This window comes from Pogona vitticeps, chromosome 4, assembly GCF_051106095.1.
Source record: "Pogona vitticeps strain Pit_001003342236 chromosome 4, PviZW2.1, whole genome shotgun sequence".
Classification (NCBI taxonomy): domain Eukaryota; kingdom Metazoa; phylum Chordata; class Lepidosauria; order Squamata; family Agamidae; genus Pogona; species Pogona vitticeps.
Genome location: NC_135786.1, coordinates 83,165,621 through 83,182,224, shown reverse-complemented (window position 1 = coordinate 83,182,224; position 16,604 = coordinate 83,165,621). Strand labels below are relative to the sequence as shown.

At 42.7% G+C, this 16,604-nt stretch overlaps 1 protein-coding gene across 8 annotated transcripts in view; it reads right to left on the bottom strand.

Annotated features, from left to right (window-relative positions):
- Positions 1-13,191, bottom strand: part of LOC110089470 (interferon-induced protein 44-like) — a 43,494-nt gene extending 30,303 nt beyond the window's left edge. The window contains exons 1-6 of one of the 8 annotated variants that reach the window (XM_020812568.3): positions 13,051-13,191; positions 11,613-11,670; positions 10,423-10,474; positions 9,493-9,688; positions 4,548-4,700; positions 1,125-1,296 (exon numbers count right to left, since the gene is read on the bottom strand). In XM_020812568.3, the coding sequence (XP_020668227.3) occupies positions 1,125-1,296; positions 4,548-4,700; positions 9,493-9,688; positions 10,423-10,474; positions 11,613-11,667 (628 nt within the window). In that variant the 5' untranslated portion in view covers positions 11,668-11,670; positions 13,051-13,191. Of the gene's footprint in view, positions 1-1,124; positions 1,297-4,547; positions 4,701-9,492; positions 9,689-10,405; positions 10,475-11,612; positions 11,762-13,037 lie in introns of all 8 variants that reach the window. The other 7 variants (XM_072997836.2, XM_072997837.2, XM_078393030.1 and 4 more) reach the window with 7 other exon arrangements.
- Between the last annotated feature and the right edge of the window lie 3,413 nt (positions 13,192-16,604).

Genomic DNA, 16,604 nt, shown 5'->3' with positions numbered 1-16,604 from the left:
CTGGCCATGTTACCTGGGGAATTCTGGGAGCTGTGATCCAAAAAGACAAATACTCATCTCTCTTAACCAGCAGTTGCAGGCCAAAGAAGGAAGATTTCTAGCCAATACCACTCACTGATAAGAAATAGGGGGCAGGTGCAATCTGAAAATGGATGCACCTCTTTAGGGATAAAAAGAACTGCTTCCAATTAATGCTCCTGCTGGTACAATACAGTCCCGCCTTTGTTGAGTCATGAAGTGCCTCATTATTTACTGATCAATAAGCTTTGAAAGGTTAAATTCCTCCAGCATCAGCCACCTTTTAGTGGATGAGTGATCCTGCATACCTTGAGAAGCCATCATTTTGAAAACCATTGCTTTACTGAAGAGCACAAGTGGGCAATATGTGACTAGAGACAGGCTTGAACCGTACAAATTGTGGTTTGCAGTGGTTCGTGATTCCCACCTACCCACGAACCACAAACAATGAACCATCTGAACTTTTTTAAAAAAATGAACCATGAAGTATTTTTTTTTTAAGTTCATGCCTTTTAAAAATAAAAATAAATCCTATTTCATTCCCAATGGGCCCATCGCCTCCCTACCTTTTACTGCTGCTGGTGCCGCCACCACCATCTTGAGTGGCAGCCCGGCCAGCTCCCGCAGGCAGGCCGGCCTCAGCGTGTGTGCCTGCCTCTCAGCTGAGAGGAGAACACATGCACAGAGGGAGCCCCAGGCTGACTCTCAAGAGAGAGAGGGAGAGAGAGGGTTGGACTCCCCCCCCATGTTCTTTTTTTTTTTTTAAGAGGCAGTCCAAGCTGCTGGAAGGCACCAGGCTTTCTTTTAAGATGGTGGTGGCAGCAGCAAAAAATTGGGAGGTGACAGGTATAGTGGTAAAGGTGAGGGGCAGTGATAAAGGGGAGTGGGGCACTGATAAGAGGTGCTCAGATGGACAGGGGTAGCCCCACACTGCCTTTCAAGAAAAAAACAAAAAATGAAAAATCATGAGTTCATGCCCAGCAACATCCGCAGACACAGCTTCCTCTTCCCTGTGTGAGATGCCTAGCAATAATTTGAGTGAACAATATCACTTCATGATTTTTTTAAATTTCATGTTATTCAATACATAAATATACAAAACTGACCAAGCTCTTTAGCTTTCTGTCGAAGGGTTTTCAGTTTTTGTTCCACCTTCTCAGAGAGGATTTCTAACTTGGACCCATCGATGACAAACACAACACAGTGAATCTTGTCCTTCAGAGAGGGAGACACGATGTAGCCGGGTGTATCTGGTTGCATAGCAGCATGTGGATTAAACTGGAAATTAAAATGATATTGCAATCTTAGTAAAAACAACAGAGCATAGCTAAAACACAATCCGATTCCTGCAAGAAATTGCTAGACAAAAACTAACATCAAAAATATCTATTCAGAAAAAAATATGTTCCACATAAATACAAATGTCTTGCATGAAACAAATGTATCAAAATTATCTTGCCTAACAGAAAAAGACAGTGCCTATGCAATTGTGTAATCATTTGGTTGAGTACAGGCTCAGTTGTGCTGAAAACAGCAAAATACTGTTTCACAGGCAGGCTGCTTCACAGAGATCAGTCCTCCTGTTGTGTTTTGATCTGGCTGTTGCACCAAAGATCTGCATATAAACATCGGTCTTGCACCAAGAAAATGTGGCAAGTCCGAGGATTACAGCAACAATTTATGATACACACCTCAAACTGCTGGATAGCTCAGTGGCCTAGGCCAGCTATTCTTGAGTTTTTGTGTAGTTACCAGTCTGAGTGGGTGGGTTTTCTGTAGACCTTGTGTCCCAATAGGAGGTCAGGTTTGCATATGACCATGACATCTAAGAAAGGGAGTTGTGGGTCTATTTGTTTTTCCATGATGAATTATACAATTGTACAGAAAGTCCGCCCACACAGACCGGCACCTACACAAAAACTCCAATCACCACCTATGACAAAAAAGAGGCATAATCAAAACACTGGTAGACCGTGCAAATCAGAACTGTGAAGCTCAATTTCTAAACACCAAACTAAATCATCTGAATTGGGCCCTACAGGCAAATGGTTATTCCAAGAATGAAATCACAAGAGCCATCTAACTGAGAAAACAATACCAAACTGAAGAGGAAAAACAGCCACCCACAAGTATTTCTGCCATACATCAAAGGGGTCACCGATCGCATGGGGAAACTTTTGAAAAAACACAACCTACAAACAGTATTCAGGCCCACCACAAAAATACAACAATTGTTATGGTCAACAAAGGACAAAAGGGACCCTGTCACCACTGCAGGAGTATACCGGATACCTTGTCATTGTGGCCAGGTATATATTGGAACCACAAAACACAGCATCCACACCAGAATCAAATAACATAAGACACACTGCCGACTAAAACAACCGAAAAATCGGCAGTAGCTGAACATGCCCTGAAACAAGCTGGACATGAAATTCTGTTTCACAAAACAGAAGTAATGGACAACACCAGCAATCATCATGTTAGACTGCTCAGGGAAGCCATTTAAATCCAAAAACACCAGCAGAGCTTCAACAAAAGAGAAGAAAGTCTAAAACTCAACAAAGCCTGGCTCCCACCACTGAAAAACACAGCCTGCAAAAGGTCAGTGAACTCTACCCAGCCACAAGGACCAGTGCTCACTGCACAAAAAAGACCAGCTAACGACATCCATCAATCACAGTGACAGATAATTTAACTCCCTTATCACAACAATACACTCAACAACAAAAAAACACACTGATCACCATAACTACCCAATCTCCTGAAAAGGACAAAAAGCTGATCTCACAGCAATACCCAACTATCCCACAAATTTCACCAGAGCACAGAGTTCTGACTCCTGTCCTCTGAAGATGCCAGCCACAGAGACTGGCGAAATGTTAGGAAGAAAAACCTCAAGAACACAGCCAGAGCGCCCAAAAAAAACTACAACCACCACATCATCATCATCATCATCATCATCATCATCGTCGTCGACGTCGTTGTTGTTGTTCTTGTTGTTGAAAAACACTAGGCAGTTAAAATTATAAAAACATTGACTAGTATTATATAACAGATACAAGTTATAACCAAAAACCTTCTGTATCTGTTAAATATTGGTGCAATATGTATGCTATTCCTAATATATCATTTTTTGTAGCTCTGATGGTGTGATCTCTAACATCTTCAACTGCTTATACCCTGTTTTCCCAAAAATAAGACCTAACCTGAAAATAAACCCTAGTATTTTTCAGGATGCTCGTAATATAATCCCTACCCCAAAAATAAGCCCCAGTTAAGTGAAACCCTCGCCTTCACCACTGTGCAGCAACCAGATGACATGACTGTATTTAAATAAATGCAGATAGTTGTACATGAAAAAAATGAAATGTCCCCTGAAAATAAGCTGTAATGCGTTTTTGCAGCAAAAATTAATATAAGACCCTGTCTTATTTTTGGGGAAACATGTCTGTGTGAATTCTTTTTATATTGTTCCCAAAGCCCCAATGACTACAGGGACTACTGAAGTGTGTTTCTTCCAGGGGCAAGACATTTCTATTGCCAGGTCTCTGTACTTTGTTAGTTTCTCCAGTTCTTTATCTTCAGCTCTGGCATCCCCTGGAGTTGCGATGTCAGACATTTCTTCATTCTATTACTACTATGTCTGGTGTGTTATGTTCAAGGTATCTGTCCCTTTGGATACGGAAATCGCACAAGATATTGACTTCCTCATTTTCTGGCACCTTCTCTACCTAATGTTCCCATGGGTTTTTGAAGATTTTTTTTTTTTTTTGCATAATGACCAGTGAACTAACTTTGCGACTCTATCATGTCTAACTTTGTAATCTGTTTGTGCAATCTTTGGACATTTGCAGATGAGGTGAAGCACAGTTTCATCTTTTTCTTGGCAGAGTCAATATTTGCTGTTAGCACTAACTCCTCGAATCTTAACTTTCATCACGTTGGTTTGGAGTGCTTGTTCTTGTGCAGCAAAAATCAAGCCTTCAGTTTCTCTCTTAAGGGTCCCCACTTTTAGCCATACCCATGTTGAATTATGATCATGCTTGCCATCAATATTTCTCAGGTGCTGTCCATTTGTAGTGGTTTATTTTTCCAGCTGTTTAATTTATTTTCAAATTGTAGTTTCTTTTATTGAACCTTTGTTTCTGCTGTTTTCAAAATATTCTACATTTTCAAGACTTTCAGTGATTTTTCTCTGCTTGTACTGATACAATCATTTAGACTTTTTCTTCCTCTACTACTTCCTGTATTTGCAGTAATCCACAGCCTCCAATCTTTCATGGTAAATATAATCAGTCCACATCACTTTTTGAATATAGTGTGTGATGCATGTTCATTAGTTTCCCTGTTTTTCGATCCAATTCTTCTAATTTATTTTGAGTCCAATCTATTATTTCAGTTATTCATTGTATGATGATGATGATGATGATGGATGATGATGATGATGATGAATGCAAAATACAGATTCCTAAATAAATATTCCATTATTTTACATGAGTTGGAGAGTTTTAGGTGATGCATCCTACCTGATACCAATCAGGAACATGTCCTTTTAATATGTTGATCACATCATCAATTTTCAGGCTGGCGAATTCTCTTTCTTCTAGCCCCATGGTGTCACAGAAAGTGATAGGTAATGTCTTGTTTTTGCTTCCAAGTCTAACAGGGTAGATCCTGTACTATTTTTTTAAAAGGGGAAATAAATTATTAATAAAGTATATTCCTATCCCCTTGATTTTTTTATTTTCATACAGTGGTGCCTCGCTTGACAAGGATAATCCATTTCAGCAAAATCGCTGTAGAACAAAATCGTCGTCAAGTGAAAGTAAAAATACCATTGAAATGCATTGAAAACCACTTCAGTGCATTCCAATGGACGAAATACTCAGCGTCCAGCGAAGATCCTCCATAGGGCGGCCATTTCCGGTGCCTGTAAAGCAAGGAATCCGTCCCAAAACACAGCGGGGAGCCATTTTACACAGGGGTTGGCCATTTTGAAAGCCCGACGATCAGCTGTTTTGATCGTCGCTAAGCGAAAAATCGGTTCCCGAAGCAGGGAACCGATCATTGTGAAGCAATTTTTCCTTATTAAAACATTGTTTTGTGATCTCAAAAGTGATTGCAAAAACTTCATTGTTAAGTAATTTCCTCGTCTAATGAGGTAATCGTCAAGCGAGGCAGCACTGTATGTTAAAAACAAACACTAAGGACTGGCATAGAGAAACAGGTTCTAAGGCTCCATAGGACTTCTTTTCAGTCCAGAAAAGTCTTCAGGATAAGGGGGAAGCATCAATATTCAAAACGTACCACAACATTGCCACCTGTCCCCCCCAAATCCCAGTACCAGTGATTCAGTGGGGATTCTTATATTTTAAAGGTCCCCCCAATCAGAGGCTCCTGAAGACTTCTCCAGGTTAAAAAGGATCCCTAGGGTTTCAACAAGCATAATATTTTTATTCAGAAGAAAACATTAATTTGCAGGTACATTCAAAATCACAAATATAGAAAATTCAACTTCAGGATATACATATGTGAAGAACTTTTGCATCTGTATGCAGCATTGCATGGGGCCTTGTGGCACAGTGGTTAAAATGCTGTACTGCAGCCAGAACTCTGCTCACAACCTGGGGTTCAAGCTCAGATAGGCAGCTCAAGGTTCACTCAGCCTTCTAGCCTTCTGAGGTAAAATGAGCAGACTACATGATTAACTTGCAAACTACCCAGAGAGTGCTTTAAGGACTACGGGGCAGTATATAAGCAGCATGCTTTCCTTTTGCTTTGCTTTACATTGCCCCTTTTGTTGCTATCTACTTTGTTGCTTTGCGCATGTGCCTGAGAGCATACCCTGGTGCGCTCACGCAAGTGTGGGGGAGCCCGCTTTCCTCAGAGGCTCAGCCAGTCTGTGGTCCCAAAACGGTTGGGGACCGCTGCTTTAAAACACAGTCCCAATGGTGAAAGCGCACCATTTCCGCAGGATAACACATATCAACATATTTCCCAGATTGAAAGTGGATGGTGGCATGACAACCTTTACAACCATGCTTCTCAACCTTTGGTTCTCCAAATGATTTTGGACTTCATTTTCCCAGAATCTCCAACCAAAATGCTCAGGGATCAAGGATTCTGCCAGCTGAAGACTGAAAACACTGGCAGGCCAAAGGTTGAGGCTAGAGGTGGGCACGAACCAGAAAACAAACCATGAAGTTCATCAAAACTTGCTGTTTCATGGGTTCATGTCAGTTTGGTTCATCAGAACCAACAAACCAAAATGAAATGAACAACTTTTTAAAAGGAATTTAATGAACTTCCTAGTTCATTTGCCCCCTGCCCCCACAGCATGCCCTCTGGCCCCTTCCCACTGCCCCCATCACCTCCCTACCTTGTGCTGCCATCTCCTCCTCCTCTGCCGCCACCACTGCCACCATTTTCAGAGACATTGCTTCCCTTCTGGGAGCTCAGCCTGTTGCTGCCCTGCATGTGCCCACCTATCAGCTGACTGGCATGGGCATGCTCAGATAGCCAGGCTTGCTATCTCTGTGCAAGCACTTAGGTCCAAGTTGACCAATGTTCCCTGTGAGCTACATGGCCATACAATACTGCATTGGTGCAGCACGGCGCTGCAATTGTGACTGTGTAGTTGTGCAGTGCTGCATCAAGGATGGAATGGCAATGGAGAAGGAGTCAGGACCAGTAGTGAGATGATATGGGCAACGGTAAGGGGGCAAGCAGGTGGGGGATTAGTTTCCCTTCCCTCCAGGCACAAATGTTTTTTTTAAAAAATGAATCCACAACTCAAAAGGCAGGTCAAGGCCAGCATTCATTTTGTGATCCCACCTCATGGCAGCCATTTTGAACTGCCTTATACCCAATCATACATGTCTCTAGCAGTGTTTCAGATGCCCCTCTTCAATTATCACACCTCAGTTAACAAGTTTAAAGCTGCAGTTCTGGGGCAGATTTATGCAATGATATCTCTTCTCTCCATCTCATGCTCCCCAACCACCAATGGAAAGGCAGAATAGCTCAGATAATTCACCACTTCCAAAGTCCTGCTACTCATTCTGGCCAGAATGGAAGACAGAGGGAGGCTTCCCACAGCCCCTGACCAGCCCTCTGGGAAAAGAATGGAAGACAAAATGCCCAAATCCATTTTGGCACCTTATATTGTAAAATGATAAAGATGTAATTTTGCCAGGAGTTAGGCCTAAGCAATACAGATTGCACAGTCTAATTCTTTAATTGGTCACACAGTTCCCACTATGGCTGAATGTCCTGGTGGAAGCACTCTGCAGATAGCACTCCCAACTTAGAACTATCACAGCTACTGTACACGTAATGTCACATTATGCCCATGTAACTACACACTTGGATTCCAGGCAATAATTATTTCAGGTTCAGGGTCACCTAATTAATTGGCCCACTCCTGGGTTCACTAAAGGAAATGAGAAATCCAGGAATCAGATTTATGGCTCCTTGTGACACAGTTTGATGGTCTACTGATGTTACTCCTCCGTGCATAGTCCTTTTCATGAAAGGGGGGGAAAAGCCTTGAACTACCAAGGAGGACATGCTCTCCTACTGGTAGAGATACACCTTCTCTGCCAGCCCTCAGGTAAAGAGGTACCGTATTTTTCCGTGTATAAAACACTTTTTCCTTAAATACTTTAAGAAAAATTGAGGGCCGTTTTATACACAGAAGGCAGCTCTTTAATACTGCCTTTTGCGAAGGCACTGGGCTTAGTGAAAAAGGAAGAGGAGGCGTTGTTCCCTGCATTTTTGATAAGCTCCGTGCCTTCTTAAAAGGCGAGGGGTGCGGGGCTTTAGGGAAAAGGAAGGGGAGGCGTTGCTCCTTTCGTTTTTGCTACACTCCGTTCCTTCTCAAAAGGTGATGGCCGGGGCTTTAGCGAAAAGGAAGGGGAGGCGTTGCTCCCTTCATTTTTGCTAAGCTCCATGCCTTCTCAAAAGGCAAGGAAAAGCAGCAGTCACTTTGACAGCCTCTTTCCTTGCCTTTTGCCAAGACACAGGGCTTAGCAAAAAGGGAGCTCTTTGATCCTGCTTCTTCTAATTTGGGGTTAGAAAAGGGGGAGGTTGTCTTTTGGTCATTTTATAAACGGAAAAATGCAGTACTTCCATTCCACATTATCCCCACAATACAGCTGTCTATGTGGGTTAAGATTGCTCTGCCCTAATCCTGTTTAATACTACTAGTTGTGATACTAATACCCATAGCTATGCTACCTAGGAAGTGTCAGGCAAAAAGGCTGATGTTAGTGATTATTTTATACTTGACAGATCATAGTTACCAATCTGGTTGTTTTAAGAACCCTCATGTGAATGCTATCCAGACACAACAACCTGTTCCTTTTTAATTTATCAACACATTATTATTTAATCAATCAGAAACAATTTTATTGGGTGAACTAATTTTTCAGATGTGTTTCATGAGGACAGTTGGAAGCTTCTTTCTATTGCTTCTTTTTCTTCGCAAAAAAACCCAGGGGAAATCATATATATGCAAATGAATGAAAAGAATATTGCAAAACCAATAACACTGCTAAATGTAGTGAAAGATTTTTAACTGGTTAATTGCTTGGAAGATGGAAGCAAACACACACTGCACACACCTTTATCGGACTAGAAATTCCCATTCGCCATCAGAGAGTCCCCAGAACATTGTGAGACACAATCCAAGCAAAACAACAGCAGATGAATGGAGCACCAGTTTCAGCAAGGTTTGCTTTGATCTCTGAATGGTTTCTCAGGTGACAATGCCACACCTGTGTATTTTATAAATGTTATAATCCACTTTGAGATCCTGGGCACAAATTACTAAATAAAAATAAAAAATCAAACCCTGGTTTCATAAACCGGTTTGTCCGAGTTCATCCCGGTCCATACAGTAAAGGTGGCAGCACAAGTGCTATTGCTCCACTCCCCCCACCTCCTCAGCTGATCAGCCACGCACCACAGCCTGCTTGCTTTTGCCACCTCTTTGGCTAATCCGGTCATGAGCAAGAGCACGGAGTCTCCTTCCCTCCATTTTGTTTGAGTGGCAGATCAGCCAAGAGTGCAAGGCAGAGAAGCCTGAGCTCTTGCCGGGACTGGAAGATCAGTTGAAGAGGTGCAGGAAGTTACCATGCTGGGCCTGGGGACCAGCTGACTGAGGCAGAGGAGGCAAGGCAGGGGAGCAACAGCACCTGTTCTGCTGCCTTTACAGTACAAACTGGGACGAACCAGTTTGTGCCAGTCTCTGTCAGAGAGACCTTTCCTGGTATTTTACCACAGGTTCTGATTTCTTCAGTGTGGTGAGAATGAGCTACTGATTAATTTAAAAAGCACACTGCAGCTTTTATATTTTGACCAAACCGCAACAATCAAAGTTTGGCTGAGAAACATTTTGAAAGAAACACAATAAAAACTACAAAAGGACTGAACACATCTTAACTTTAGATTCTGAAGCATATAACTAACCTTCCATGTCACACTTGTGTCATGTACTCCTACCATCGCTTGGCTCCTCACATGGTTACGGAAAACAGAATTCACTGAGTTGAAAAAGCTGGATTTCCCAGCACCAACTTGCCCAACTAACAGAACACGGATTTTTTCTACTGAATTCAACGGAGGATTATATGCAGCTATCTCATCCATCAATCTTTTTCTTCCCCTGTTAAGAAAGTGAATAGCCTCAATTTAGCAAAACTCACCTGTATTAACTACAATATCTTACACAGCTCTGAATTGTCTTTTAAAAAAAAAAGGCCAAAAGAAATTTTAGTTAGAAAATTTAAAAAACTTGACCAAAAACATTTTTAAAACTTGCTCAAAAGCATAGGAAGATTGTGCAAATGACCAGACTGTGTGGCTTGAGAACTCACATCAACCTATTACATAGGTGGAGTGAATGTGAATGTGCTTCATTTTAAAAGTCATCCTTAATAACTACCACAGGTAGTCACTTGGACTCCAATCCTCTCTGTCTTCTAATGCCTCAGACAGAAAGAGAGAAAGAGACAGATATATCCGTATTTCCAGTGCTCTGAATAGCTAGCAATGCCCTTTACAGAGTACCATTGGACATTTCCAGCCATTACTAAGGCCTATGCCAGCCTCTCTCCCCCTGCCAAGAAAGAAAGTGTGGGGAAAGATTTCTAGATAACCAATAGAACCAGCCATTTCAGGCTGCCCCAACATGCAGAAAGAAAAATCATAAGTGTTCAGTGGCCTCTGGACATGGCACCTATAGGTCACACTCTACCCATTCCTGATTTAGATCAACCACCCTCCTGTAAAAGACTACAGTGATCCATCACTTTGCAGCTAGCATTTGCTTTTTCCTACCTATTTAAAATATATACAATCATAGACTGTAACACAGACACACTCAAGTCATAAACCTACTGCGGTGTCCAATCAGTCGTCCTCCATGGTTCCACCAGCATACGATGAGCACCTAATGGAAAAATATAAGGGAGGGAGTTAAACTTCAAAATTGTAAATAACCTAGAATTTTAAAAATACCTTATTTCCTCTTTAGTTTCAACTCACTTTGTCATTGTTATATTTCACATTTCAGAAGAACCTCCTTTCCAGTTACGTTCAAATAAATATACTTAAATATCTTGCAACAGCAGGAGGGTAGACTAAAAATCTTTGAAGTCATTTCCAACAACACAATTCTATACCTGTTCATTAGCTGCAAGTTTCTAAAATTTGATGCATTTGACTGGATAACTCAAGGAATTGGGTGCCTGGCTGGGGAGCCAGAGATTGCGTGTTTGAATCCTCCCTATGCCACCTGTGAGTGAAAAGCAGCACGTGTAGCTTTGGGAAGCTCAACAGCCCCAGGATGACCCCAGGACTCCCTATATAGAAAATCATGGAAAGAATTGCCGTAAATCAATATGACAGCATGTAACTATTATTATTGAAATGTGATAGAAATACTTGCCCAAATGTACATCTGCATGAAAATACTTGCAGTGCATGCCTATTCTATCACATCCAGTCACAGTCACTGTGATCTGGAAAGTACAATCAGATAGGCACACAAAAGGGAAGAAACGGATGCCCTGAGCAGCAGTAGAAGAACCTAGTATCTTTTTGGGCTTGCCTCTTGGGTACTCATGGTGGGTCTGGGGGCACAGCAAGCCTTTTTAAGACTGCTGGCTGATATATTGTGTGTGTGATGTTATTACTTGATCCATATCTGAATACAAGTGGTGGTTGTGAGGAGAATGCCAATCACTCTCCCCTCTCAAGAGAGAAAGGAATACAAAAATTGAAAGCCACGGTGATCCCTCCCTTTCAGCTCTGCTGGCAGCTGAAAGGAAGACTGCAAGCAAGAGGAAGGGGGATCCTGCTGCAAGCCTCTCTTTTCTGACCATCCTTTCCCAGTAGGAGGTCTGGGTAAAAATGGTGCCTGGAAAGGGGAAGCAGGAGCAAACACCTGGCCCAGGCAGCCCTCAATCATCCTTTCTCTTTGGAATGGAAACACCCTCCCCCTCAGCCTCAAGATCATGGCTGCAGATTCCCAGCGGGGGGGGGGGCAGGGGGGAACAGACATCAGGGAAAGGATTTTACTGACTCACCTTTGCTGGTCTCTTCTTGTGAAGCTGGGCTTTCTTTTGCTAAAAAACCTCCCATTGCCTGTCAGGGAAATCCAGAACTGTTTATAACTTTTTCTTATCACCACTGCTTAACCTATCCAGGCTTGTTATCTCCTAAGGGAGGACTGCGCCTGGCAAAATACAGTTGGATAAATAAATAGTACTTTCTGCTACATGCCTTTATTGTTTGGTTTTTGAAATGTATGTTTGTTTGTTTACTCCCTCTCCAATTTTTTTTCATATCTTGGCAAGATTAGAAACTTCTAATAGAGAATTAATGACAAATAATGAGCCCCCACATAATAAATAAATAAAGAAGGTCCAGTGATGCATAAAATAAACGTCCCTGTGTGCCACTGGCATATAGTTACAATACTGCACATGGAAAACAGATGGCACTCTTTGCCAGGAAAGAAAAATCTTTGCTTGTTTCACTTTAGAATAAATCGATCCTTCCTTCTGACACAGGGCAAGGGCACCATTCCGAGTTCAGCAGGCTGTGGGAGGGAACATATCCTCCGAGGGGAACAGTCTTTACATCCATATACTGTACTGTACAATATCTGTACAAGAGTGGTCCTGACCTGACCAGATAGGCGGGATATAAATAATAAATAATAAAATAATAATGTCTGTGTGTGTTTTCATCCATAGAAAATGTCTGTGTGTGTTGTGGGGGTTGGAAGTACAACACAAGCACTGAGAACTCCGAAATGAAGTGAATCTGCAACAGGCACGCGACAGCTATGCTTAAACAGAAACTTTAGAAGGACCGGGGGAGGGGGGGGGGATAAAGATCATCTTACGACAGAGACCAAAGGTTCAGGGAAGAGGGCTGACTGGCAGGCAGGCAGGCGGGAAGGTGCAAGAAGGAGGACAGGCGGCTGGCAGCGATCTGAAGTGGGGAGCTCCTCTGAGCCTCCCTGGCTTTTGCTGCGATCAGAGGGGGAGGCGGGGAGAGGCTGAGTCAGAGACCGCCCGCAAAGCACCCTCCCCTCAGCCTCAGGATCATGGCTGCGGATTCCTAGAGACAGGCATCAGGGAAAGTTTGTTACTGATATCTGATCGGGCTGCGAGGGGCCCATTCCTGGGAGAACGGGACCAAAAGGCCCTTCCCTCCTCTTCCCCCCTCCACCCTTTTGTAGCTCAATCCACTTTGTAGCTAACCATTCCCTTCCCAAAACGGTCAGCCTGGACAGTATCTCCAAGTTGCATTACCTCCGAGTAACGTTCAAAACCTACTTTAAAACGAAGCGCAGCAGCAACAATAAAGAAAACTTATTCTACTCAGCGTAAGCCCTTTACAATCGTGGTGGGAACCTCGTGCTTGCTGAGAGAAGGGGGTATTAACAATTCCCCACCCAATTTTAAAACGAGGATGTGGCAGGAAAATGTAATAAGCATTACTCTTTGGTCTTACTGTGCTTGCTCCTTTCTCTTCAGTATTGTGGCTTCGTCTCTCTTCACTTTTGTCCTGTGCTGTTGCTTGTACAGCCTCTCTCACAGGACTCTTAAAAAAGCATACGTTTATAGGCAGGGGAAACCAAAAGTGAAAATGAAATTTTCCCTTGGCAACTATTACCCTTCCTGTACAAACAAGTAGGAGGGAACAAACAAAAAGCTTTGCTAGAATGCGCACTTATTCCAAGGTCTCTGCTGAAAGGACCATATTCTGGGGCTACAGAAATTATTCTGCGTTTTAAAATTATTTCTCTCATACTGTTCCCATCACTCCTTTGAATTTCCTTTTCCAGAAGAGAGCAAAAGCACAGGAGCGTCAAAAGCAGATCCTGCTTGTAGATAAACCAAAATAAAAATAAAGCTTGTTTTAATTATCTTGGAAGAAAGTGAAACCTGGATTCATATTGTGGATCTACAGAAACTATTGTGCATTTTAAGATCATAAATCTCATATTGTCCCCATCACTCCTCTCACCTTCCTCTTCCAGGTCCAATAACTTTGCAGACGTTTAACTGAGAGCCTGATTTTGGGGGGAGGGGATTTGAATATTCAGTTATTTTTAATATAGTTAACTATATGGCGCATGTGTGACTAGGAGAGCGGTTGCCAAGGTATAGTGGGGCTTTTTCATCAGAAGTGAGGTATTTTATTGCACTGGCAGAGGTTGATTATTTTGGCGGAGATCTAAAATCGTTCTAATCATCTGGCAAATGTGGATGCCTCTGTCCGTGAAAACTGCCTTGCAATGGCGATGCCTCCCACAGCCACTTCTGCTCCAGTTTTTTTTTTCAGTTAATCTGACATTACGGGGGGGGGGACTGTGAGGGTTCAGTTCAGTTTCCCCAACTGGCATTCTATGGTCCTGGCAAATCCCAAGGACCCCCGTCTCAACTTCCAACAGGGGCACAGTCTCGTCATCCCGGGCATTAATCCATAGGGTTCGTCTCTCTGGGTCTTGGTTCTCCCAGGGTCCTCCCTGTAACTCTTCCTCATCTCTCTTATCCTCCATTCTAGTCTTTCTTTCCTTTCTCTCTCAATTGTCTCTTTCTCCTCTCTCAGTCTCCTTCTCCACTCTCTTGCCTCGGCTTCTCCCCAATATGAGGAGCTGGGTGGGATCTCCCTTATCCTTCTGTAATCAGCCTCCTCTTTAGGCACATTTAGTCTCTCCCATGATCCTGTCCAGGGATCTTCCTTCCACACCCATTCCCAGCCTGGCGGCAACTGCTCTTCCTTCTTTTTTTACCTCCCCTATTCCTGCCTCAAACTCCACCCTCTTTTTTTTCTCCTTTCCCGCCTTTTTCTCCTGAACCTCCTCCATCGTTATTTTCTGAATCTCTTCACACAGTTTCTCTATTTCTGTCCCTTGCTGAGCTCTCTCCGTAGGTTCAGATGCTGGCTGGGGTCTTGCCTCCTTATCCTCGTGATGGAGGAGGGACGGCACTCCAGTGAGTGGGGTATCCCTCTCGCCTTCTGTCTCACAGGGACACATTGGAATGAGACACTTAATCAACATTTTAAAATAAATTTTCAAATAATTAATAAACTACAGAATTTATTCATGTTCGAGTAAATGTAGAAGGAAAGCATTATGATTACCGATTGCATTTAACAACGAATTATAATGTGGTTCTGAAACTAAACATCTGCCTCTAGCTTATATAGTACAAAAGCATTTTTTTCCAGGTCCTCTATGTTCTTTTATCCTTAACAAAGCATATAAGGATTTTGACATTGCTTGCCTCAGTTATTTCTTCATTACAGCCTTTGATAACATCAATTGAACAATTTATCTCAAGCCAAGTCTATTGTAGTGGCCCATATGAAGAATTAGCATATCCTATTTTTAAAAAAATTCTGTTGCATCGATGGTATTTTACAGACTTTTGCTGAGCTGTGTAAGACAGTTTTGAAGGAACACCTGCTTAATTGTTTCTTATCAGCAGTTTTTACCTTTTCTAGCCAGGAGTCTTGGTATCATTACATTGGGAAGTATTTCAACTTTCTATTTTTATATTGTCTAAATTGAGCAAACACTGGTTTTACTAGGAACAGTACATATATGCTGTCACCTAGGGTTCCATTCAGGTAAAAGCAGTCAGTTGGACAGAATATTTTTTAAAAAAAAAACACTAGTTTTATTGGTTCATGAATAATCTGGCCATTATTCATTAACCGCAGCTTCTGGACACTTTTCAGAAGCAGCCCAACATAAGAGGGCACCACATTACACAAATTGGAATATAAGATGTAAATCAACACACAGACCACTTGTCTAGTAACATAATGAACTTGGAGATCTCTCACTCGTGTGCCCTTATAGACTAATCTAAATATGCATGTCCTAGGTGTGCAGTTCTTTTCATCGGATACAAGTCTTTCACGGTAGCCTCATTCCATTGTTCTGAAGCCTGCAAGCATCTTCGCAGGCAGAAGGTAGCCCACCATCTCCCTCCTTGCATTGTTATTGTGAGCAATTATGTGTCTGAAGAGGAGGGTCCTGCTCATATATAGATTTCACACAGGAACAAGAATCAAGCTCTTCCAGCGCTCTTGCCCATATGGAAAATCTAACATGGAAGCAGGAATCTCTCCAGATTCACCATTGCTGAAATGACTGCAACATGCAAGGGGAGCAGGGGTCTAGGATAGATTGTCTTCATAAACAGAGTTGGGAAAATTCACTAATTTGAACTTCAACTGCTGGGTAGCAATGACCCATAGGGTCTGCAGTTCTAAGATTATCATCATCATTAACTCCTAGAATCCCCCTTGCATTGTAGACATTGACCATCTCAGCAGAGGAATTCAGGGAGTAACAGTCCAAAAAGATAGTATTTCAAAGCTGTGTTTATAATATTAGCAGAAACTGCAAAATGGCACTAACATGATTATAGAAAGACATTGTCACCAAGGACAGTCAGTTTGGACAACTTTGGTCCCTGTGACTGGGTTCTTGTTTTAAGTCTAGGAACTCCTCTCCTTTGACACCATTAATCACAGGAAACATGACATTATTAAGAGAACTTTAACTATTGGTAGAAGGGGACTGGGTGTACAATAACTTCTGTGGGTCCAACGAAACTGTTTACCACAGATGAATGTGAGGCCCCCAAACTGGAGGCCTTAGTGGGAGTGCCGTCGCTCTCAAAGAGAACCCTTCACACACAAACATCCCCACCTCCGTCCCCAATGCATCGGGAAGAGAAAGGCGTGGAGACCCCAGATTGGGAGCAAGAGGTCGCCGAACCCCTTACCTTAAATAAGGGGGTAGATACGGGAGATTTGGAGGCGACTATGAAAGGGTTAACCCTTACCCCGGAACCCGGGGAATCTTTGGCGGGAAGACGGAGGGAGGAGATTGAGGCAGCGGCGGGAGATATAACAGGGAAGCCGGCGGAGATACCAGGGGGGATGGGAGTGGATCTGGATGGAGGATCCCTGGACCCACAAGTGGGAGCAGGTCCGTGTCCCCCATGAAGAGGCTGAGAAATGCCGTCAGCTTGGGCTAAAGC